We start from the raw sequence: 23,623 nt of genomic DNA, 5'->3' as shown, positions 1-23,623 counted from the left end.
CCCATTTTAGTTGAAGTTATGCACATGGTTACTGTAGGGTGAAGGGGCAGAAAAATAGCTTTTTTTTTATCAGACATTTTATTTTTATCTGCTTTTTGGATTTTTTTTGGGCTAGAAGTTCAGGCTTCCTCATAAATCTGCAAAAGTGAATGGAATCCATTTTGCATACATCTGTGCTTTATACATTAACCCCTTAACGCATAACCGGCGAGGATGACGAACCTTGTCTTTCAACCCTTCAAATGCCACTGAAAAGCAATCGGGGCCCTGTGAAGATTCCCAGGCCTGTCATGGCTAACTGCCTGCAAAGCTTTTGGGTGTCAAGTTTTTTTTTTAAACAATTTTATAATTTAAAAACTATACTAATTTTGTATTGCCGTAGTTGTACTGAGCCACAGAATAAGGACGTGTTAATTTTAAGCACATAGTGAACGCTGTAATATTAAAAATAAAAAGTGGAAAAATTGTGGCTTTAGTTTTGTTTTTTCACTTTCATGTGCCATGTGATTGGAAAATTTAAGAAAGTTGTGGATCTTGGCATGTGGGGAGGGAAAAACAAAATGTAAAAATGAAAACTGGCATGGTCCTTAAAGGGGTTCTCACTTCAGAAAATATAAATTATTATGTAGAAGTAAATACAAGCCACTTATTAATGTATTGTTATCCATATTGCTTCCTCTGCTGGCTGGATTCATTTTTCCATCATATTGCTCATTTCCATGGTAACGACCACCCTGCAATCCCGCAGCAGTGGCCGTGCTTGCACACTATAGGAAAAAGCACCAGCCTATGTGTGCTCCCATGGTCCTGGCCACCAAATAAGCCGGCGCTTTTTTCTATAGTGTGCAAGCATGGCCACTGCTGCTGGATTGCAGAGTGGTCGTTACCATGGAAACGAGCAGTGTATAATGTAATGCAAAAATGTATCCAGCCAGTAAAGGAGGTAATATGAAAAATAATACATTAGTAAGTCTCTTGTATTAACTTTATTTATATGATAAATGCAATTTGGTGAAGTGAGAGAATCCTTTTAAGGGGTTAATTCCTACGGGATAAATTTTATTTTTAGCTGGTGACAGGATAGGTACAACAGGAATATTAATTGATTGTTTGGATAAGGTAAATAATTTCTGGGATACATGATCTGTTATTGTTCCTCGTTATAGCGCCAGATAGTTTTCTTGTGGTACTATACAGATCGTGTATTTAAGATTGGATCATTGGTTCTTTTTAGATGTGCATATGCCAATGTGTTTTGGTATGGGGAATGGTATTTAGTTAATTGTATGTCATCTAAGCTGAAAATTAGGCTTGCTGACAACCATTCCTTTAACAATTTTCATCTCATTGTCTTTATGTGCATGTATCATATGTATTCTATTAAAGGGAGCCTGTCGGCAGTTTTGACCATGCAAAACTGCTGACAGCAGTAGCACTAGTTGTACTTAAAAAAATAAATTTAAGTGAAGTTTAGTGACTGAGTTGCTGTTTCATAAGAACACATGAGGAGATCGTATTGATGATAACTGATCTTAGGGTACTTTCACACTAGCGTTTTTGTTTTCTGGTACTGAGTTCCGTCACAGGAGCTCCATACCGGACAAAACTGATCAGTTTTATCCTAATGCATTCTGAATGGAGAGCATTCCGTTCAGGATGCATAAGTTCAGTCCCTTTTTTATGTTTTTTGAACGGAGAAAATACCGCAGCATGCTGCAGTTTTATCTCCGCCCAAAAATACTGAACACGGATTCTGCATTAATTTATATTGAAGTGTATTAGTGCCGGATCCGGCATTAAGTGTTTCGGCAAAACGGATCCGGCTTTTCGGTCTGTGTATGCGCAGACTTTCAAAAATAAAAAAAAATTTAAAAAAAAAGACGGATCCGGTATTGCAATGCATTTGTCAGATGGATCCAGATCCGTCTGACAAATGCCATCAGTTTGCATCTGGATTGCCGGATCCGGCAGGCATTTCCGGCGACGGAACTGCCTGCTGGAAACCTCTGCCGCAAGTGTGAAAGTACCCTTAGTCCACCACTGATTTTGAGAATTAAAGGGCCCTCAGCCATATATACTTGCGATCCTACCTGAGGGCAGTATGTAATACAGACAAGAATTCCAGTTGTCCCAACCAGCTGTTAATGTACGCTTTCTCACCACAAGAAGAACATATGATACAGGTCTGCTTTTAAGAGGTTCTCAGCATTGTTGTTTTTAGGGCCATACTTCAAGGAGACAGTTAAAAATAATAATAAAAACTTACCAAACTTCTAGAGGCCACTCTGTCCTTTTAGTCGATGGTTTCAGTAGTGGAAGGCACGAGACTGCTGAGGCTAATGATTGGCTGCAGCGACAAAAAGAACGTCACTGCTGCGGATTTCTGTGCGGCAAATCTTCAGCATTGTTCAGTACCTGCATAGTGGATGAGTTTTTGCAAAATGTCATCCATACGCTGTGTAAAAAATCTGCATCATAATTTGATGTGTAGGTTTAAAAAAAAACTACAGCTTGTCAATTTATACTGCAGATCTCCATTGTGGATTTCACTATTTGCAGTGGAGTCAGTGAAATCTACAGTCAGGTTGGCAGCAAAAACCACATTTAACTGCTTAAAGGGAGTCTTTCACGCAGATTCACCCTATTAACCTAATAACCGTGTTAAAACTGTGCTTACCGTTAGTTCCCTGCTAGCATCGTTGTGCAGAAAAACACTTTTAATCCGTATGCAAATGAGGCTGTGAAGGTGCCATGGGGCGGCGTTAGGCTACTTTCACACTTGCGCTTGATCGGATCCGTTCTGAACGGATCCGATCAGATTAATGCAGACGGAGGCTCCGTTCAGTACGGATCCGTCTGCATTAATAACTTAGAAAAATTTCTAAGTGCGAAAGTAGCCTGAGCGGATCCGTTCAGACTTTCAATGTAAAGTCAATGGGGGACGGATCCGCTTGAAGATTGAGCCATATGGTGTCATCTTCAAGCGGATCCGTTCCCATTGACTTACATTGTAAGTCTGGAAGGATCCGCACGGCCAGGCGGACACCCGAACGCTGCAAGCAGCGTTCAGCTGTCCGCCTGGCCGTGCGGAGGCGAGCGGAGCGGAGGCTGAACGCCGCCAGACTGATGCAGTCTGAGCGGATCCGCATCCATTCAGACTGCATCAGGGCTGGACGGAAGCGTTCTGCTCCGCTCGTGAGCCCCTTCAAACGGAGCTCACGAGCGGACAGCAGAACGCTAGTGTGAAAGTAGCCTTAAAACGGCCGGTGCCCAGGCCCCTGGGTCATTTTTATACGAAGCCACTCCCCCTCCGCCGCGTCTGCCCGCCCTTAGTCTCTGCTCTAACCTCCCGTCCGTAATCCCGCGCATGCACTGATGAACGCGATAAAGGACAGCAAACTGCGATGCGCACACCCCGATATCGCGTTCATCGGCGCATGTGCGGGATTACAGGAGGGAGGTTAGAGCAGAGACTAAAGGGCGGGCAGATGCGGCGGAGGGGGAGTGGCTTCGCATGAAAATGACCTAGGGGCCTGGGCACCGGCCGTTTTAACGCCGCCCCATGGCACCTTCACAGCCTCATTTGCATACGGATTAAAAGTGTTTTACTGCACAACGATACTAGCAGGGAACTAACGGTAAGCACAGTTTTAATAGGGGGGATGCCGTGGACATAACACTGTTATTAGGTTAATAGGGTGAATCTGCGTGAAAGACTCCCTTTAAGGACCCATGACGTAGCTGTACGGCATGGGTCCGATCCCTAAACATGGCGCCCGTTCGCGCGTGCAGCGGGTGCCTTAGCCGCGGGGTCTCTATTTTAAATAAGCCTGATCACATACATCTTACCTTTCAGATGCCGTGGTCAAATGTGACCACGGCATCTGCGCAGACCGGAATTGGAAGTCGCGTGCTTCTGGTCCAGTAACAGCGTTCCCTGGCTGAGATCGGGGGACCTGTTACCTCGATCTAATTGACCGAAGCCTCAAGCCAGCTTCAGAGTCAATTAGATGTATATATCAATACAGGCCACTAGGTGGCACCCTTGTATTGAGATAGTGCAGGGGTGGCCCAACTGAGGCTCTCCAGCTGTTGCAAAACTACAACTCCCATCATGCCCGGACAGTTTACAGCTATTAGCCTACAGCAGGGCATGGTGGGAGTTATAGTTTTACAACAGCTGGAGAGCTGCACGTTGGCCATGCCTGATATAGTGCAATTGAAGTCCTCAATGATGGCTATTTAGCCATCACTGAATACTATGGGCAATCACCCTAGGTGATTTAAAATAAGGGGGGGGGGGGAGTTTTTACAAATATAAAAAAAAACTATACTATTAAAATATAACAATATTAATGGCATACGGCAAATGGCGTAGCGGGAAAAAAATAAAACAGCCAGTTTGCCATTTTTATCACTTCAACTACCCAATAATTTTTTTATATAAAGTGATCAAAAAGTCACACATTTAAAATTGCTATCACTGAAAAGAACAGATCGTCCCGCAAAAAAATTAGCCCTCACACACAGCCCAGTACACATATCTACAAAAAAGTTATAGGGGTCAGAATATGGTTATGAAAAAAAAAGTGAGTTTTCCTCAAAGGTTTTAAAATTTTTTTCAGTATTAAAACGCAAGTGTGGTATCGTTGTAACCGTACTGACCTGGAGAATGAAGATAACAGGTCAATCTTACCGCATAGTGTACAGTGTAAAAAAATAAATAAAATCCTTTACCAGAATTGCGTTTTTTCCCAATTCTACCCCATTTAGAATTTTTTTTCCCGCTCCTTACTACATGGTATGGTGCCATTAGAAAGTATAACTTATCCTGCAAAAAATAAGCCCTCATAAGGATATGTGAATGGAAAAGCAAAAAAGTTAGGACTATGGGAAGGCAGGGAGTAAAAAACGAAAACCCAAAAATGGAAAATCCCAGGGTCCTTAAGGGGTTAATTCATGCAGTTTTTGTTGTGGGTCTTGCCGCAAATCCACAGTAGATCTTTCCTCTATATTTTACAACCCAGGTAGATGTATTTTAAATTCCGGTGACGCTGCTCATAGAGTTGAACATTTGACAACATTCTGAATAGCCATGCATTGATTTAAATTGCAGCTTTTATTCATGGTGGATTTACATGCAACACCTTGTTTGATGCAATTCCCTGCACCTTACTGTTTGATTTAGCAAGTCAGTTTGTCTTCTCATTTTTTATATTATAAATGGGTTTGTTGGATCACTAAGATGTACTATGTTTTTATGGGGGGGGGGGGGGGGGGGACTTAAAATTATTTTCACAGATCTTTATGGATTCACTTGCTAGATTTTATGCAACACCTTTATGGACGGATTTGTTTGCTCATAGGGTTTTTTCCCCATTGTAGATCAGACAAGCGCTCCACAATTCTATTTGCGGATTATGCAAGCAAGTAGTTCAGTGTATGTAGATACTTATTCTTAAGTTGTTATGCCTCCATGACGGACCCCAAAAGTATCCCCTGTGAAGCTGGTGCTAGAGCTCAAGAATTCAAGCAGCACCAAATGGGTCATAATGCTTCATATTTCACTCCGAAAATCCATGAAAGGGCACTTGTTGAGGTGCAATTGCTGATTGCTGTTGTAATCAGTCATGTTGATTTCTTTTAAAGAATAAGCAGGCGATGGAGTGACCTAAAATATTTTGATATCTTAAAATTAAAGAGAATTGGTCGAAGAAAAGCTGAAGATCTTGGTTCATGTCCTACTGAGATATATTGTATCTGAGTTTGCATGACTTTACTGGAAGATTAAATATATTACACAGTATAGGGACCGATTTTTTTTTTTTATCTTCCAGATTTGACACCTTAGTTTAAACATTTACTAAGGGTTACAGAAGTTACATCACAACATATGTCAATCATTTGACACTGATACTAACTCTTTTTGTTGCACTATTTTCCTGAAAGAACCAACTTCTTGTTAAAACAGGGAAGAAAATATGACTCCAAAGACAAATCCTCAAAGAAATACAGATCTGATGACCCCGATAAAGAGCATTCGGACAAAGTAAGGGACAGGCTTAATTCTTCAGAAAATGGAGAGGAAAGACATCGACGGAAAGAAAAGAGATCGTCTAGAGGAAGAAGTCCTTCTGGGTCTCGATCACGTGACAGGTAAGCCTTTGTTGAGCCTTTAATATATATCATTTTTATTTTCACAGAGTTGCAAACGTTTATTGCCTTTTTAAAACATTAGTACACGGTTTTGTTAAAGAGGACCTTTCATGGGTCCGAACATTGTAAGATTATCTGGAAATGAAGAGCGGCGCCCAGGGATCTCTCTGCCCTTTTTCTCCGTGGGCGTTCCTTCTCCCAGTCTGGGAGTTTATTTTTTTTTCTCCATGGCTGTGAGCTCTGCGCAGCGGGTGAATGGAGCGGCACCCAGGGATAATAGTAAGTGCAGTGAGATCCCTCGGCGCCGCTCTACATATCCAGATCGTTATCTTAAAATGTTCGGACCCATGAAAGGTCCTCTTAAACTTGTAGCAATAGGGTCCCTGAAAAAACTTCATAAACATAGGGTATGATTAATTTATTAAAGCAGATGTTTACCATTTGTAAGTCACATTATTTTGAACATATCATGCCAATTGTGTAGACGTCTGGATTTTTTTTAAGCTAGCTTTCTAACTTTGAAAAGTTTGTTACAACACTTTTACGGCAACATGTGCGATTTGTCTGCAGCTTACTGTCACGCTACTATTTTAGAACTAACTCTTTTGGATTGTTGCAGTGTGTCATTGACAAATGGTACATTAAATGGCCTGCGACTTACATTGCTGTGTAGCTGAACCCTTAGTAGCATTGTATGAGAAATTAACATAAAATTATGCTGATCTTTTTAACATTTGGTTCATAAACATCTTAAGGATTATTTGATGTTATAGGCGTCATCGTAGTAAAAGTCGTGACAAGAAAAAGTCCCGATCAAGGAGCAGAGATCGTAAAAGGCGCCCTCGCTCTCGTTCAACATCCAGGTCCAGGCACCGCCATAGGAGTAAGAGTAGAAGCAGGAGTCGGTATGTCTTCATCAACTTATAATGTGTAGTGTTTGTTTTCCATTAAGTGATCTAATTTATAAACTGCTTTTAATCTAGTGAAAAGAAGAAAAGACCTGACAAACCTAGAAGGCACAGTAGGAGCCGAAGCCGAACACCACCTAGTCCACCTCCGTTTCGAGGCAGAAATACTGCAATGGATGCACAAGAAGCCCTGGCTAGAAGGTAAGGGATGTCTTGTTATATTTCTTTTTTTTTTTTTTTTTTTTTTACTTAATATACGCCTATAACACTGTTCTTTTTTTTTTTTTTTTTCCTTTCAGGTTAGAGAGGGCAAAGAAACTCCAAGAGCAGCGTGAAAAAGAAATGGTTGAAAAGCAAAAACAGCAAGAAATCGCAGCAGGTAAAATTAAATTTGTGTATTATTGAGCATCAGAAAATTGTGTGTAAATGTGTACTCTTAACTTTCCTAGTAATAGTATCATTACCTTTGGATAGGTCATCCGTATCTGATCAGTGGGGGTCTGACTCCCAGGACCCCCGCCGATCAGCTGTTTTAGAAGGCACCAAGCACAGCGCTATGCGTTGTATAGTGGCTGTGCTTGGTATCGCAGCTCAGCCCCATTCACTTCTATGGGGCTGAACTGCGCCTAGGCCATGTGACCGAAGAACGTGTCGTCACTCTGCTTAGGGAAAGTAATGAGAAGGCTGCAGATCTACTGAAAGCGCCGCTGCCTTATCAAACAGCTGTTTGGCAGGGGTCCTTGGTGTCAGACCCCCACCAATCTACCGATGACCTATCTAAAGGATAGGCCATCAGTTATAAACTATCCGATAACCCCTTTAATGAAAAATGTCCAACCAGAAGACAGCTATAGCAGTCAGAGCAGAAGGGAGGGCCTGTGGACTGTTTCTCTGCAGTGAACATTTCACAAAAAGGGACTGCCTCCCAAATATTTACCCAGTGAAAGAAAATTCGATTTTATTTATTTATTTGTTGCCCTCCGATAAAAGCTACCACAAAGGAATGATTAGATGGTTCAACTTGGATTTTAATTTTTCTCTGTGTCCCAAATAAAGTTATTGGATTTTATTCTAGATCTGGATACCTTTCACTTTTTGAGCTTAAAGGTATGATTACCTACATCACCCCAACTTCTACATAGTTCTGTCAGCCGTTTTCCAGGCTCTGAAACAGTCATTTCAAGGAGATATAAAAACACAAGGAAAAACTTTTACTTAACTACAAATTTTTTTTTCTTCAGTTGCTGTTGCAGGTGGTGGGTCTGTGCTTAATGTAGCAGCATTGTTGGCCTCTGGAACTCAGGTGACCCCTCAAATAGCTATGGCAGCTCAAATGGCTGCATTACAGGCCAAGGCTTTGGCTGAAACTGGAATTTCTGTTCCTAGTTATTATAATCCAGCTGCAGTAAATCCAATGAGATTTGCAGAGCAAGAGAAAAAGAGGAAAATGCTTTGGCAAGGCAAGAAAGAAGGGGTAAGAAAAATGGTGTTTATGAAATGCAGGTGACTGCATTTATTTTTATAATATATTAGCAATATTTTAATCTGTAATTTTACAGTTTTGTCTTTAAAGGGTTACTGTCATGTTTTCATCAAATAAATCAATTTTAGCATATGTTACTGCTGCAGCAGCATTATGCAATCTTTAGTTTCTCGCCCAATTCCTTGGGGGACACAGGAAACCTTGGGTATAGCTCATCTCCATAGGAGGCGTGACACTAAGTGCAGCTATACCCTCAGCCTGGAGCGAGCGACTACCAGTTTTTTGCTTAGTGTCAAGGAGGCAAGACACTCTCTGCACTGCAGAGCTGTCTTTGCTAAAGATTTTATTTTTTTCTCTTTTTATTATTTTCAACTTTTTTCAACAGGGACAACAGAGTCGCAAAGACCTCTCTGTTTTCCCGGGGTTGAGCTGCGCCAGTGCTGGCTATCCGCACTGCTGCCTTCCCCACAGAAGAAAAGGAGGACCAGGGCAGCCCAGCTCCCCTGCATCCCGCCAGCACAAGGGTCGCCCGCCTGCAAGCCCCTCTCCAGCTTCCTGCCACTTCGGTGCCAGTGGCTGAAGGGGCGTCCCTGCTGGATGGACTGAGGGTGAAAACGTCAACTGGTGAGGTGGCTATGCAGCCGTTCCTACCCCCCCCCCCCCCCCCTCTAACTTCTGTGTTCCCTCTGCCTAGCCTTGTCACATTACAAGGCTTACTGTCGGCTTCCCCCCTTTGTGTGTGGAGCAGGACGGAGCGGTGCTCGTGGGGGAGGGTTTACTGCACAAGTTTACCTCAGTTGCTGCGGTCATGTGGGGCCGCCTTTTGTTATCTCGGCCAGTGCTGCCGCTGTGTTCAGCTGCCGGCTGACTTCTCTTGCCGGCTACCGGTGTGTCATTCGCCGCCGGTGTATAAGGAGGTGGTCGGGGGGCAATATTTTCTCGGCGGCATATTTGTTTGAATCGCGCGCGCGAAAGTTCCAGCGGGGGGCGGAGCTTCGTTCCGCTTCTCCTGTACATGTTAGACATTCAGTCGGGGGTGCTGACGTCTTTCTTCCCGCTCCTCGCTGGCCCCGCCTCCTCTTCGTGCCAGCCTGCTCTCAGGACGGATCGTTTTTACCTCAGGTGTTGCCGCTGCTGTTGTTGCTGCTGCTGTTGCCGTCCGCTCCCACTGTGACCTGGTAGGACTGTTGACCCCTTCTAGCTCTGCAGCCCTCTGGCCTGGACGCTTTTATATTACTTCAGCCAACATGTCTGACCCCTCAGCGCCGGCCGGTCCTTGGTATCACACCTGCACCGCATGTAAGGCGCCCCTTCCTCAAGGGCAGCCTGACCCGCATTGCTCGGCTTGCAAAGCCCCATTACAGGGTCCGCCATCTGTTGTGTCACCCCCTGGCCTCTTGGATCCCCCAGACTGGGCTAGATCCCTTTCCCAGGCTGTGGTCAGCCTCTCTAACATTGTGGGCCGCCTTGCAGAGGTATTGCCCTTATCGCAGCCGGATATTTCCCCTGCTGGGCCCTCCGGGTCCGCTATCTTAGCTGACCCGTCTGAGTCCCTCTCTCCAGGCGACACCTCCAGAGTCCGTCAACCCCAGAAGCGGTCTAGGGCGGAGCGCCTATCATCCTCGGATGCTTCAGTATCACCCCCAAGGGTGCGCTCTCAGTCGGGCCCTTCCTCGATACAGGATATGCCCTCTGAAGGGGAACTAGTTGATTCAGATTGTGATATGGACTCGGCCTTGCCTTCAAAACTGGCTTCTGCTGTGGGCCATCTTATTAACAATATTCGTGATACCTTTAAGATTCACGATGATCCTCCTAATTCTGAAAAAAACAGTGTTTCCTTTTTTCGCCAAAAACAGACGTCGGCAGTTTTTCCCCTCCACACTGACTTCTCGTCGGTGGTTTCCAAGGCCTGGGCCCGCCCTGATGCCCGTTTTACCCCGCCTAAGAAGTTGGATATCTGTTATCCATTCCCGGCGGATTGCATTACAAACTGGGCGTCACCACCCAAAGTCGACCCCCCCGGTGGCCCGTTTGGCAAAAAGCACGGCTATTCCCGTTGCTGATGGCTCTTCCTTACAATCCACTGAGGATCACCGTATAGAGGCCATTACCAAAGGTATCTTTGCAGCCTCCGGTTCCGCCCTCCGGCCGGTCTTTGCTTCCGCTTGGGCTGGAAAAGCGGTTTCAGAGTGGGCTTCTCAGCTGGATCAGGAGCTTAAATCCGACGTCCCTATTCAGGACCTCCGTGCTCTAGCCCAACTTATTGTTCAAGCCGGCAAATTCGTCTGTGAGGCATCCCTTGATGCGGGGGCTCTCATAGCCCGTTCGTCTGCCCTGGCCGTTTCGGCCAGGAGGGAGCTTTGGTTAAAGGTTTGGACGGCGGACTCCACGTCAAAGCGGTCTATTACTGGCCTTCCCTTTACTGGTTCTCGATTGTTCGGGACCCGCTTGGATGAAATCATATCCGAAGCCACGGGGGGGGGAAGAGTACGCATCTTCCTCAATCTAGGACTAGGACCACCACTTGAGGCCGTCCCACTTTTTCTCGCTTCAGGTCTTCCCGCATGGCTCCCTCACCTCGCACCTCTTCAGGCCCATCCCCTAACTCTGTCCAAGACAGACGTAAGAAACCTTTTTTTCGGACCCAGCCCTCCTGGCGCAAGTCACAGCCTGCTCGCCCTCCCGCGACCAAGCAGAACACTACCTGAAGGTGCGCCCCCACCCACCCGGGTGGGGTGACGTCTCTTCCTGTTCAGGGACTTCTGGCAGGCGCACGTCTCCGACACCTGGGCTCTCGAAGTTGTGTCTTCCGGGTACAAACTCGAGTTTACGTCCCTCCCCCCAGTTCGGTTCTTTCGCTCCCGGGATCCCCAAGGGGCGGCTGATTTCTTTACTGCCACTCGCACCCTTCTGGACAAAGGGGTCATCGCTCCGGTTCCCATGGAAGAAAGATTCAAGGGGTTCTATTCGAACCTTTTTGTGGTCCCCAAAAAAGAAGGCTCGGTTCGTCCCATTCTGGATCTAAAACGGTTAAACCGTTTCCTTCGTCTTCAGCGATTCCGGATGGAGTCTCTCAGGTTGGTGGTGGCCTCTCTGGAAAAAGGGGAGTTCCTGACCTCTATCGACATCCAGGACGCCTACCTTCATATTCCAATCGCTCGGTGTCATCAGTGCTTTCTGCGATTTGCAGTGGGGTCCGACCACTACCAGTTCGTTGCTCTCCCCTTCGGGCTGGCGACGGCCCCTCGCGGTTTCACAAAAATCCTTGCCCCTGTCCTCGCCTTACTTCGTTCCAGGGGAGTTTTTCTTCTTCCATATTTGGACGATCTCCTTATCAAGGCACCCTCTCTGTTACTGACATCCGCCAGTGTGGACCTCTCGCTACAAACCTTACGCCGGTTCGGTTGGATTATCAATCTTCCCAAATCCGCTCTTGTTCCATCCAGGCAACTGATCTTTCTGGGGATGCTGCTGGATACAGATGCAGCGGAGGTTCGGCTTCCGTCAGAGAAGCGCCAGCTCCTTCATCGGTCGGTTCGGAGCCTTCTGACCCACCGCCATCCTTCCTTCCGGTTCAGCATGCGGGTCTTGGGACAGATGGTGTCCTGTTTCGAAGCAATCCCCTACGCGCAGTATCACTCCCGCACCTTTCAGACTGCCATTCTGTCCGCATGGGACAAGTCCCAGGAAAGTCTGGATCAGCACTTTCCCCTTCCCCCCCCCAGGTTCGCTCCTCTCTCCTCTGGTGGTTACGGACCCCTCTCCAAGGGAAGTCCTTCCTGCCGATAACTTGGTTGGTGATTACCACCGATGCCAGTCTGCGGGGTTGGGGGGGGTGTTTCCTCCTCGGTCAGTACAAGGCACTTGATCTCCATCGGAGTCCAAACTGCCGATCAACGTTCTGGAGCTGAGGGCGGTTCTCCTTTCACTCCGGCATTGGACTTCGCTGCTTCAGGGTCACCCTGTTCGTGTCCAATCGGACAATGCCACGGCTGTGGCATACATAAATCATCAGGGGGGCACTCGCAGCGCGGCGGCGATGAGGGAGGTGTCTCTAATCCTTCGCTGGGCGGAAATGTTCCAGCCATTTCGGCCATTTACATCCCGGGGGTGGACAATTGGGCGGCGGATTTCCTCAGCCGGACGACGATCGACCCGGGCGAGTGGTCTCTGCACCCCGACGTCTTCGAGTCTCTTTGCCTCCGTTGGGGTCGTCCGGACGTGGATCTCATGGCCTCCAGATTCAACCACAAGCTTCCCACCTTCATGGCCAGAACCAAGGATCCGGACGCTTACGGCGCGGACGCGCTCGTCCTTCCCTGGACGGAGTTCTCTCTCCTCTACGTTTTTCCGCCCCTGCCTCTTCTTCCACGAGTCCTTCGGAAGATCGCGGCGGAGGGCACGCCTGCGATCCTAATAGCCCCGGATTGGCCTCGTCGTCCTTGGTACGCCGACCTTATGTTGCTCCTGGCAGACGCCCCCTTGCCTCTGCCTCTAAGAGAAGACCTCCTCTCTCAAGGGCCGATCTTCCACCAGCATTTAGGGTCGCTACGTTTAGCGGCGTGGCTATTGAAACCGCGGTCCTAACTCGGCGGGGGTTTTCTGCTGACATGGTCCGTACCATGATTCGTGCGCGTAAACCGGCTTCGTCCAGGATTTATTACCGAACTTCGGCGTGTGTCTGAATTGGCGGCACTTTCTTGCGTAGAACCCCTCTTGGTTTTTCACCAGGACAAGGTGGTTCTCCGCCCGGCTCCGGATTTCCTTCCGAAGGTGGTGTCCGCTTTTCACCTGAATGAAGATATTGTCCTTCCTTCTCTGTGCCCGTCCCCGTCTCATCCTCGGGAACGGGATCTTCACCGTCTGGATGTTGTTAGGGCTCTGAGGATCTACTTGGATGTAACTAGACCCTTTTGGCGCTCTGATTCTCTATTTGTGGTTCCGGAGGGTCCGCGCAGGGGGCTGGCGGCATCTAAAGTGGTTATTGCCTGCTTCATCAAGATGGCTATTGCTGAGGCTTACCGTGCTAAGGGCAGGGAACCGCCCTTTGGTGTTACCGCTCATTCTACCAGAGCGGTCGGGGCTTCCTGGGCTCAGCGAAATGCACACTTTCACCAAGTTCTACAAGGTGAACACTTATGCATCGGCGGATGCTGCTTTGGGCCGCCTGGTCTTGCAGGCGGCGGTGCCTTAATGCCTATGGTGCTTTAATTCATCTTGGGTTGTGGTCCCTCCCTATTTGTGGACTGCTTTTGAACGTCCCAAGGTTTCCTGTGTCCCCCAAGGAATTGGGCGAGAAAACGAGATTTTTGTATAACTTACCAGTAAAATCTCTTTCTCGCTCTTCCTTGGGGGACACAGCACCCACCCATTGTTTTGATTGCCCTGACGGGAGTTTTGACTTGGTGTTAATTTGGTTGATCCTTGCCTTTGTTTTAACTACTTGGGCACATAACTGGTAGTCGCTCGCTCCAGGCTGAGGGTATAGCTGCTGGAGGAGGGGCTTAACAGTCTTTCACTTAGTGTCACGCCTCCTATGGAGATGAGCTATACCCAAGGTTTCCTGTGTCGCCAAGGTTTCCTGTGTCCCCCAAGGAAGAGCGAGAAAGAGATTTTACTGGTAAGTTATACAAAAATCTCGTTTTCTTCACATACCACTGTTTTCCTTGAGGTTTTTCCCTTAGTTACGGCTGTTTAAACATTTACAATATGAGGACCTTCTCAAGATGGTTCCTCTACCAGTTCTCTGAGGCCAAAACTGCTTCCCCTCACTTCCCACACTTGCTGTAGCCAGCAGCTCCCTGACAGCCAATCAGATTGGATTACTGAGAGACACGCCTCCTCTTTCTGAAGCCTAATGCAGGCATGCAGTGTGTAGGACCGCCCCTCTGTCTTCTGTTTACACTAAAGGGAAGACAGACAAGCCCTAGCAACGGTCTTTTAAGGGAGCAGTGGAAAGGGACAGAGGACATTAATGAAAGCTGTTGTTATAAGGTAATTACAGATCTTTTGACAATCATTGACAGACTAACTCAGGTATACATGCCTAGCTCTAATCAACTAGCAAATAAATACAAATATGACAGTTATCCTTTAAAGAGGACAAGTCACCTCTGTGAAGTGTCTTTTAGTAATTACTTGCATTCCCCATTTAATAACTAGAGCATTCTAGAGCATGTTTTCATACATTTCTATGTTGTGCCATTCCTTTTAATCATTCTAGAAATTTATGAACACTACACTACAACTTTTTTTATTGTATTTTCCCCTTTTTTTATTAAATAAACTTTATTAACCCTTAATTATTTCTTTAGTCAACTAGGGGACATTTACTTTAATAATGCATTGGTATATCTTTTATACCAATACATTATAGCCTACAATTTTAACAATGACAGACTGTATAATTAGGCTGTGCCTGTGGCATAGTGTAATAGGCATACTGTGTTGACATGCCTGGGAGTCTGTTAGGCCTCAGCTGCCGTGATAATAGGGGGCAGAGAGAGCCCCTCTAACTGCCTAGATGCAGCGTTTTTTATTTTCAGCATAGGCGTTAATCAGCCGAGAACTGAGTTATCTTTGATATTGGCCGTTAGAGTGGGAGTCTGGCTTCAGCCAACACTGAGCTCCTGGATATTAACCAGCTAATAGATTTCACTATTCAGACAGTTTGAGGATGTTGCTTCTTTAGCTATAGACAACACTAACCAGTGTTTTACACTGCTTTTTGATACCTTTTCAGTATCAAGAAGTAATGCCTACATGCAGATATTTTTAAAGGAAAGTGTTTGTTTGTTTTTCCGTTTTAGGATAAAGGTTAATAAAAAATAAATGATCATTTTATATTTTTTTAAATTTCAGGACAAGTCACAGTCTGCTGAAATATGGGAAAAGCTAAATTTTGGAAACAAGGACCAAAACGTAAAATTTAGGAAGCTAATGGGAATAAAGGTTGGTTGAACTGCACTTTTTCATTCATGTATATATTTCCTTATTTACTCGGATGGTTAGGACTAGTTTTAAGCCCTTGCACACATCGAGACATTAGAGATGGTGAGACTCTATGTGGCAGGACTCAAAGGTAGAGATTCTCCTACAGATGGCAGTGGTAAATCATTGCAGTCTATGAGAGAGGCGCTCAGATGATTGCATGTTGAACTCCCCTAAAAATAAAGTATCAAAAATATATACATTCAAATAACCCCTCTTTCCCATTTTTAAAATAAACAAAGATAATGAACATTAGTATTGCCATGTCCCAAAATTCCTGAGATATTAAAATATAAAAGTAGTTATCCTGTATGGTGAATGGCACGGTGGGGTGGGGGGGGGGATGTGAAGATGGCCAATGTGCCCTTTTTTATTTTTTTACCTCCCCAAATTGAATAAAAAATTATCAAAAAGTCATGCAACCCAAAATCCTATCAATACAGTACAGATCGCCTTGCAAAAAATGAGCCCTCACACAGTTCATTAGACGCAAATATAAAAGTTATGGGGGTCAGAATATGGCAGTGCAAAAAAAATTAATGTTTTTGTATTAAATATTAAAATGTAAGAAAAACAATAAAAATATGGTATGCTGACCTGCAGAATCAACGCTGTAAAAATAAAACCCATAAAACAATAGTAGTAAATGGTGCTATTTAGACAGTAGAACTTGTCTTGCAAAAAACAAGCCCTTTTACGTCTATAATAATAAAAAAAAAATATGACTGAGTAAAAAAAATTAAATCAGTCAGTAAGAGGTTAAATTATATGGTACCTCAAACTGTGTGATAAGGACCTGTGGCAGATATTTGCAGTCTCCATGAATAACTTAATTTTTTTTTCTTGGACTGTATTTTGCTGTTCCTCTTATTCCTCCCAGATATGTATGAATAAATTGAAAACTAGTTAGGCTACTTTCACACCTGCGTTCGGGTGTCCGCTCGTGAGCTCCGTTTGAAGGGGCTCACAAGCGGCCCCGAACGCAACCGTCCAGCCCTAATGCATTCTCAGTGGACGCGGATCCGCTGAAAATGCATCAGTCTGCCAGCGTTCAGCCTCCGCTCAGCGAGCGGACACCTGAACGCTGCTTGCAGCGTTCGGGTGTCCGCCTGGCCGTGCGGAAGCAAGCGGATCCGTCCAGACTTACAATGGAAGTCAATGGGGACGGATCCGCTTGAAGATGACACCATATGGCTCAATCTTCAAACGGATCCGTCCCCCATTGACTTTCAATGTAAAGTCTGGACGGATCCGTTCAGGCTACTTTCAGACTTAGTTTTTTTTTTTTCAAACTATAAGGCCCCTTTCACACGGGCGAGTATTCCGCGCGGATGCGATCCGTGAGGTGAACGCATTGCACCCGCACTGAATACCGACCCATTCATTTCTATGGGGCTGTTCAGATGAGCGGTGATTTTCACGCATCACGCGTGAAAATCGCAGCATGCTCTATATTCTGTGTTTTTCACGCAACGCAGGCCCCATAGAAGTGAATGGCGGTGCGATTTTCACGCATGGTTGCTAGGTGACAGTCTATTCATTGTATTATTTTCCCTTATAACATGGTTATAAGGGAAAATAATAGCATTCTGAATGCAGAATGCATAGTAAAACAGCGCTGGAGGGGTTAAAAAAAATAAAAAAAATTAACTCACCTTCTCCTCTTGTTCGCGTAGTTCCCGGTCTTTACTTCTTTAATGATGAGTTGTGGGCTAAAGGACCTTTGGTGACGTCAGATCACATGCTCCAATCACATGGTCCATCACCGTGGTGATCTTTCTCACGCGAGTGCAAAACGCATTACAATGTTTTGCACTCGCGCGGAAAAATCGCGGGTGTTCCCGCAACGCACCCGCACCTTTTCCCGCAACGCCCGTGTGAAAGAGGCCTAATGCAGACGGATCCGTTCTGAACGGATACAAACGTCTGCATTATAGGAGCGGATCCGTCTGAGCAGACATCAGATGGACCCGCTCTGAACGCTAGTGGGAAAGTAGCCTTATTAATCCTCCTCTTCCCTCCTGCTTAAAGGGGTTCTCCATGAATTAATAAAATAAAATTACTGAAAATGTCTAAATTTTACTTTATTATAAACACATTCCCAAATAGTTTTTATTATTTATAGGGATCGACCGATTATCGGTTTTACCGATATTATCGGCTGATATTGAGGATTTTTATCGGCATCTATTTTGCCGATATACCGATAACGTATGGGGAACACAGATCGCGCTCTCTGTGTTCCCTATTGCTCCCGATGAAGGGACGTGCCTGTCCCGAAACGCGTTGAGCCGGATTTTTTTACTTGCAAATAAAGACCTTTGAAGAGAAGCACCCGTGTTGTTTGGCTGCCTTCATCCGTTATAACTCTAGAAGCGATCCAGGCTGGGGGGGTACTCGGTTTACAGGTGTATTATGCTTATCCTGGTAAACCGCCCCCTTCCCCGTGAAGTGAGTAAACTTACTTATGATACCACGATATTATAATATATATGTCGGTATTTTAAACAAAAAAAACTTTTATCCATTGCTCTATCCTACTGTACCACATCTATTGTGTACGACGCTGCAGAACACGGCCTCTTAGGCAATAGAGGCTGTATGCAGTGATCCCACTTTTACGTACAATCTATTTTTTATTTTTATCCTTTTATTCTCTCAGCAGATTTTATACGTGTATACTTTTCACTCGCTCTTTGTATGCCGATTTTGTTTTATTTCGCTTGTTTTTAAAAAAAATTGTTTTTACATACATGTATGTACAACTTTTTTCCTGTACAATTTTTTCCTACACAATTGATATCCCTCTACATATTAATATAACATAACCCCAACAACAAGCTATCACACACTCCAGCAGCCCAACACTAATCCTCTATTGGCGCTCACAAGGGTTTATATAAATAAGAGGCGAGATTTGGAGGGTATCCCCACCCACCAGTCCCCCTTTTTTTTGGCTCACTACCTTCCCTCAGCAGCACAGGGGAGAAGGAAGCAGTGCGATCTGCGGTAGTTAACCCCTTAGGTGCCACGGATCACAGCTACCGCTCATAGAGGTCGGGAGCCGGCTATGTGATTCTGCAGCCAGCTCCCGCCTCCTGTATATGAATGATTGAGAGACTTATCTTCATTGGTGGCGCAGTGCGCCTTCCCCCCCAAGCCCCCCAGTATTAATCATTGGTGGCGCAGTGCGCACCCCACCCCCATCCCAATAGTAAAAACATTGGTGGCGCAGTGCGCCCCCCCCCCCCCCCACCCAGTATTAATTATTGGTGGCAGTGGCCACAGGATCCCCTCTCCCCTCCTCCTCCGATCGGAGCCCCAGCTGTGTAAACCTGGGGCTCCGATCAGTTACCATGGCAGCCAGGACGCTATTGAAGCCCTGGCTGCCATGTTCAGCTCCATGCTGCTGTGTGCACAGGGCAGCAGGGACAGTGTGATGTCCTATTCACCCTGATAGAGATCTATCAGGGTGAATAGGACAAGGGTTCTAGTCCCTAAGGGGGCTAAAAGTTAGTAAAAAAAAAAAACAGACAAAAATATTAAGTATAAATGAAAAAGATTTACAAAAAAAAAATAAAATACACGTTAACAATAATGAAAATTCCCTGAATATCGGTATAAATTATCGGCTATCGGCCTGAAAGTTCACAAATTATCGGTATCGGCACTAAAAAATCAATATCGGTCGATCCCTAATTATTTATAATTGCTCCCTTTCACTAGGGGGAAATCCTCAGGGGAAATTACATGGCCGCCATCCAGTTAGTGCACACACAACCCGTCCTAATCTCACAGCAGGATGGGTTCCTTCAGAGCAGTGAGCTAAACAGCTGCCTCGGGTCTCCTCACTGTTCTGCTTGTCATGAATTACGATCCTACACATAGCTGATAACATCCACAGCTCTCTGTGTGTATGAACAAACAAAGCGAAAGTACAGAGAGGATGGGTTTGACATGTGGCTGGTGAGCAGCTGCATTTGTATGGAGTCTGCTACATTACCACTGCCCCTCAGCACAGCCTTTATATTTCCTCTGATGATTTTACCCTAGAGAAAATGAACCATTCTAAATAATAAAAGCTATTTGGAAATGTCGATATAATAAAGTAGTTATTTATTTATTTTTTCCAGTAATTTTATTAATTTTCAGAGAACCTCTTTTAAAAATTCACAACTTTTAGAGCAATTTTGTTGTGTGACAAAATTTGCTAATTTTTGTTGCCACAAAACTGGAGCAAATGGCTTGACAAATAATCCGTATTTTTTTCCTAACTGCTATTTTGAGTCATTTAATTTGTACTTTATTTTGCATTATAGTTATGCTTAAAGGGGTTATCCAATAGTACAAATACCCACCACAATGCTTGTGCCCCTCCTATAGACGATACTTACCCGATTTCCTCCCCCGCCCCCCCCCCCTTCCGTCCCTCCGGATCCCTACCCTGCCACCGCTGCATCTCCCAATCGCTTGGATCAAAACATCTTAAACCACCCCCCAACCCCGTTGCCGGATGTTTAGATCCACGCAGCGGGAAAATGCAGCGGTGGGGTGCATGGATTTGGAGGGATGCAGGGACCATGTAAGTATCTTCTATAGGAGGGGCCCAGGCATTGTGGTGCATATTTGTACTATTGGATAACCCCTTTAAAGCGAACCTTTCACCAGGATTTCACCTAATAAACTATTACCAGTACCTTTATAGATTATCCTCATTCTGTTTAAATGCATTCTTGTCCCGCTTTCCTGAGATGTATATTGATGAAAAAAACGACTTATAAAGTCCTTGTCTCCAGCTCCTGCAGTCACGCTAGAAGTCAAGGGGGTAGCCCTTCCCTCACTCCGGGCTGTAACTCCCCTGCCCTAACCCCTCCTCTAAGTAGTGTAACTGACACCCGGCTCAGTCGCCGGGACCATGCTTGTACTGGCGGCGCATGCGCCGTCGGTCTCAGTAGCAGCGCGATCCCGTCTATCGCGCAGACTGAAGCATGATCCTGTAAGTGAATCGCGCATGCGCCGTCCGTCCCCGATACCTCCCTGTCTTCTGTTCTTCAGGCACGCATAGAGGTCGGGAGCCGGCTATGTGATTCTGCAGCCAGCTCCCGCCTCCTGTATATGAATGATTGAGAGACTTATCTTCAGACGGGATCGCGCTGCTACTGAGACCGACGGCGCATGCGCCGCCAGTACAAGTGCGGTCCCGGCGACTGAGCCGGGTGTCAGTTACACTACTTAGAGGAGGGCTAAGGGCAGGGGAGTTACAGCCCGGAGTGAGGGAAGGGCTACCCCCTTGACTTCTAGCGTGACTGCAGGAGCTGGAGACAAGGACTTTATAAGTTGTTTTTTTCATCAATATACATCCCAGGAAAGCGGGACAAGAATGCATTTAAACAGAATGAGCATAATCTTTAAGGTACTGGTAATAGTTTATTAGGTGAAATCCTATTGAAAGGTTCGCTTTAATTACCTTTACAATAAATGGGAGCACAAAGGTTACGCCATTTGTACAGTAGTATATTTAAAGATGGTGTTACTTTTCAGCCTTTTATGGCTGAGATAGGAATACCCCACATTAATCACCAGGATGGCTGTAGTTATGGTAATGGCTAAGCGTCCACTGCTCCACTGTTTATGGATCTCCGATAGCATTGATTGGGAGCTATGCAAACACGGATAGCACAGCAAGTAGCTGCACTGTTTCAGTAACACAGAAGTTATGCAAACAGTATAGCTTGCTATACTATGTTTGTTTAGTTCTCATTCACTGTGACGCCTTCGTCCACACTTCAGTGCTTGGTCAGTGATTTGTGAGCCTAAACCAGAAGTGAAGCCTACTTAGAGACGAGGTATGATGGAAAGATCAAAGATCTGCACCTGTTCTGTGGTTTTGACCTGCACCTGGTTTTGGCTCACAAATCACTGATGGAAATCACTGACCAAACGCTGATGTGTGAACGAGGCCTTATGGAAACAACAGAGCGCCTTCCGTTTCCATAGGACAGCATGCTCAGCATATGTTATTCCCATCTTGGCCGTGAAAGGCGAAGTGGGGACAATCCTTTTAAGTAGTACACCACTCTACATCATGATCTGGTGGTTCTTACAATATGTAATATGTATAATCACATTATCTTGTACTAGAATGAAGAAGAAGCTGGAACAAGCTCTGTAGACAACAAAAGTATAAAAACCTTAAAGCAACAAGAAGAAGTTTTTAGAAACCTTGATGCTCAGTATGAAATGGCAAGATCACAGACCCACACGCAGAGGGGAATGGGTTTGGGCTTTACATCATCGATGCGAGGAATGGATACAGTCTAGAAGAAAATTAAAGAAGAAAGGGATTGTCCACTCCTTGGAACTTCTAAATAGTTCAGGTTCTTGTAACCAAAAAGCTAGACGACTAGATTGCATGGATGTTGCATTGACTTTAACTTATTAAAAAAAAATCATTTTTGTAAATATCAGTGATACTGGTGTTAGTGATATCAGTTTGCCTATTTCCATTAAATGACAATAGGAAGTCATTTGTTTTACTATTTGGACATGTAAATGAACATAAAGCTTTGTTCACCAATATTTCCTGCTGGTGTGACTCCAAAAGCAGGTCTGATATCATTGCTAAATGTATCCAAATGTTGTGAAAATTTCCACAAAGAAAATTTGTGCCAGAATACTTCTGGATCTTGATAATAATGGTTATTACTGTGTGCTTTAGGTATGTTTACATTTCGTTTAGGTGTCTTCTGTCTGATAGCACATATGTTTTCAATACACTTTTGTTCTATACACTTGTAAATTTTGACATAAACAAGGCCTTCATAAGACCTTTGAGTTTTTTTGTTTTCTCTTTTTATAAAAAAAAAAAAATTATATATATATATATATATATATATATATATATATATATATATATATATATATATATATACACACAATTCAGCCTTTATACCATATTTGTGTTTAGGTTAATCTCGTTCAGTTAACAAAGACCCTGGTTTGCTAAGGTGCTTATCACTAATTGAATTGATTTATGCCCATGCGTTCTATTGCTTGTATATTCTGCCCTATAAACAAGCAAAAAAAAAAGTGACAGAAAATAAAAAAACATAAAAATGCTTTGTTGTCTTTTTCCTTGAGTAATATAAAATTGACATTGACTACAATTCTGATTTAAAGAGTTCCGTACCTTTTTATCTTACTCATGATGTATCTTTTGGATAGATCAGCAGCATTTGGTAGGCAGTGGCCTGACACTCGGGACCCCCACCGTTCAGCTGTAGCGCCGTGGTTTCTCGCAGGCCATTGATGTCACAACCATGCATGTGGCCTGAGCGCAGCTCAGCCCCATTGAAGTGAATGGGGCTGAGCTACACCCAGAGCACTAGAATAGTCGTGACGTCAGTGGCCTGTGGGAAATGGCGAGAAAGGCGCGGCGCCACTGCCTTCTCAAACAGCTGAACAGCCGGGGCCCCGGGTGTCAGACTCCTGCCGATCAGATGCTAATAATCTTGCCAGAAGATAAATCATCAGTAATAAGGTGTAGAACCCCTGTAAAATGTTTGTATACATACTGTGTTGATATCTCCTGCCTTATTTGGTCATCTTGGAACTGCGATATCTGTATCTAAGCATGGGAGCGATACGGTTTTCTATAATAAAACTGGGCTGCAGATTCTTAAAGGGAGTCTGTCACCACATTTGGATATTATAGACTGCTTACATAGCGATCTGGCATAACTTTAGATGAATCAAATGGTACCTTTTGTTGTATTCTTCTGTGGTTCACCTGCGGCAAAAACTGGCTTTTATTCATATGTAAATGAGGTCTCGCAAGAGCCCAGGGGCGGAGTTAACTTCTTTGGAGCCCAGGCTGATCATCCTCTTTTGTTAATATCCCAGCCTCTGCCTGCCCTTCTCTTCCCTTGCATCCTCCTCTCCCAGCAAAATCCTGCGCCTGTGCTCTGCCTCGCTTGGCTGGGGCATGCGCTCTGCGATGCCCACTGTGGGCACGGCTTGGCTGGAGCATGCACAGTAGCTTGCCCCGGCCAAGCGAGGCAGAGTGTAGGCGCGGGATTTCGCT

General features: G+C 45.0%; 1 protein-coding gene across 3 annotated transcripts in view; it reads left to right on the top strand.

Annotated features, from left to right (window-relative positions):
• The window catches only part of RSRC2 (arginine and serine rich coiled-coil 2), a 36,435-nt gene extending 14,037 nt beyond the window's left edge, over window positions 1-22,398 (top strand). The window contains exons 4-10 of one of the 3 annotated variants that reach the window (XM_040416169.1): window positions 5,972-6,156; window positions 6,930-7,061; window positions 7,140-7,265; window positions 7,364-7,443; window positions 8,306-8,538; window positions 15,412-15,501; window positions 21,685-22,398. In XM_040416169.1, coding sequence (XP_040272103.1) covers window positions 5,972-6,156; window positions 6,930-7,061; window positions 7,140-7,265; window positions 7,364-7,443; window positions 8,306-8,538; window positions 15,412-15,501; window positions 21,685-21,861 — 1,023 coding nt within the window. In that variant the 3' untranslated portion in view covers window positions 21,862-22,398. Of the gene's footprint in view, window positions 1-5,949; window positions 6,157-6,929; window positions 7,062-7,139; window positions 7,266-7,363; window positions 7,444-8,305; window positions 8,539-15,411; window positions 15,502-21,681 lie in introns of all 3 variants that reach the window. The other 2 variants (XM_040416168.1, XM_040416170.1) reach the window with 2 other exon arrangements.
• Window positions 22,399-23,623: the final 1,225 nt, after the last annotated feature.

This window comes from Bufo bufo, chromosome 2 (assembly GCF_905171765.1).
Source record: "Bufo bufo chromosome 2, aBufBuf1.1, whole genome shotgun sequence".
NCBI classification, from domain to species: Eukaryota; Metazoa; Chordata; class Amphibia; order Anura; family Bufonidae; genus Bufo; species Bufo bufo.
This window is presented reverse-complemented; position numbering and strand designations above follow the sequence as displayed.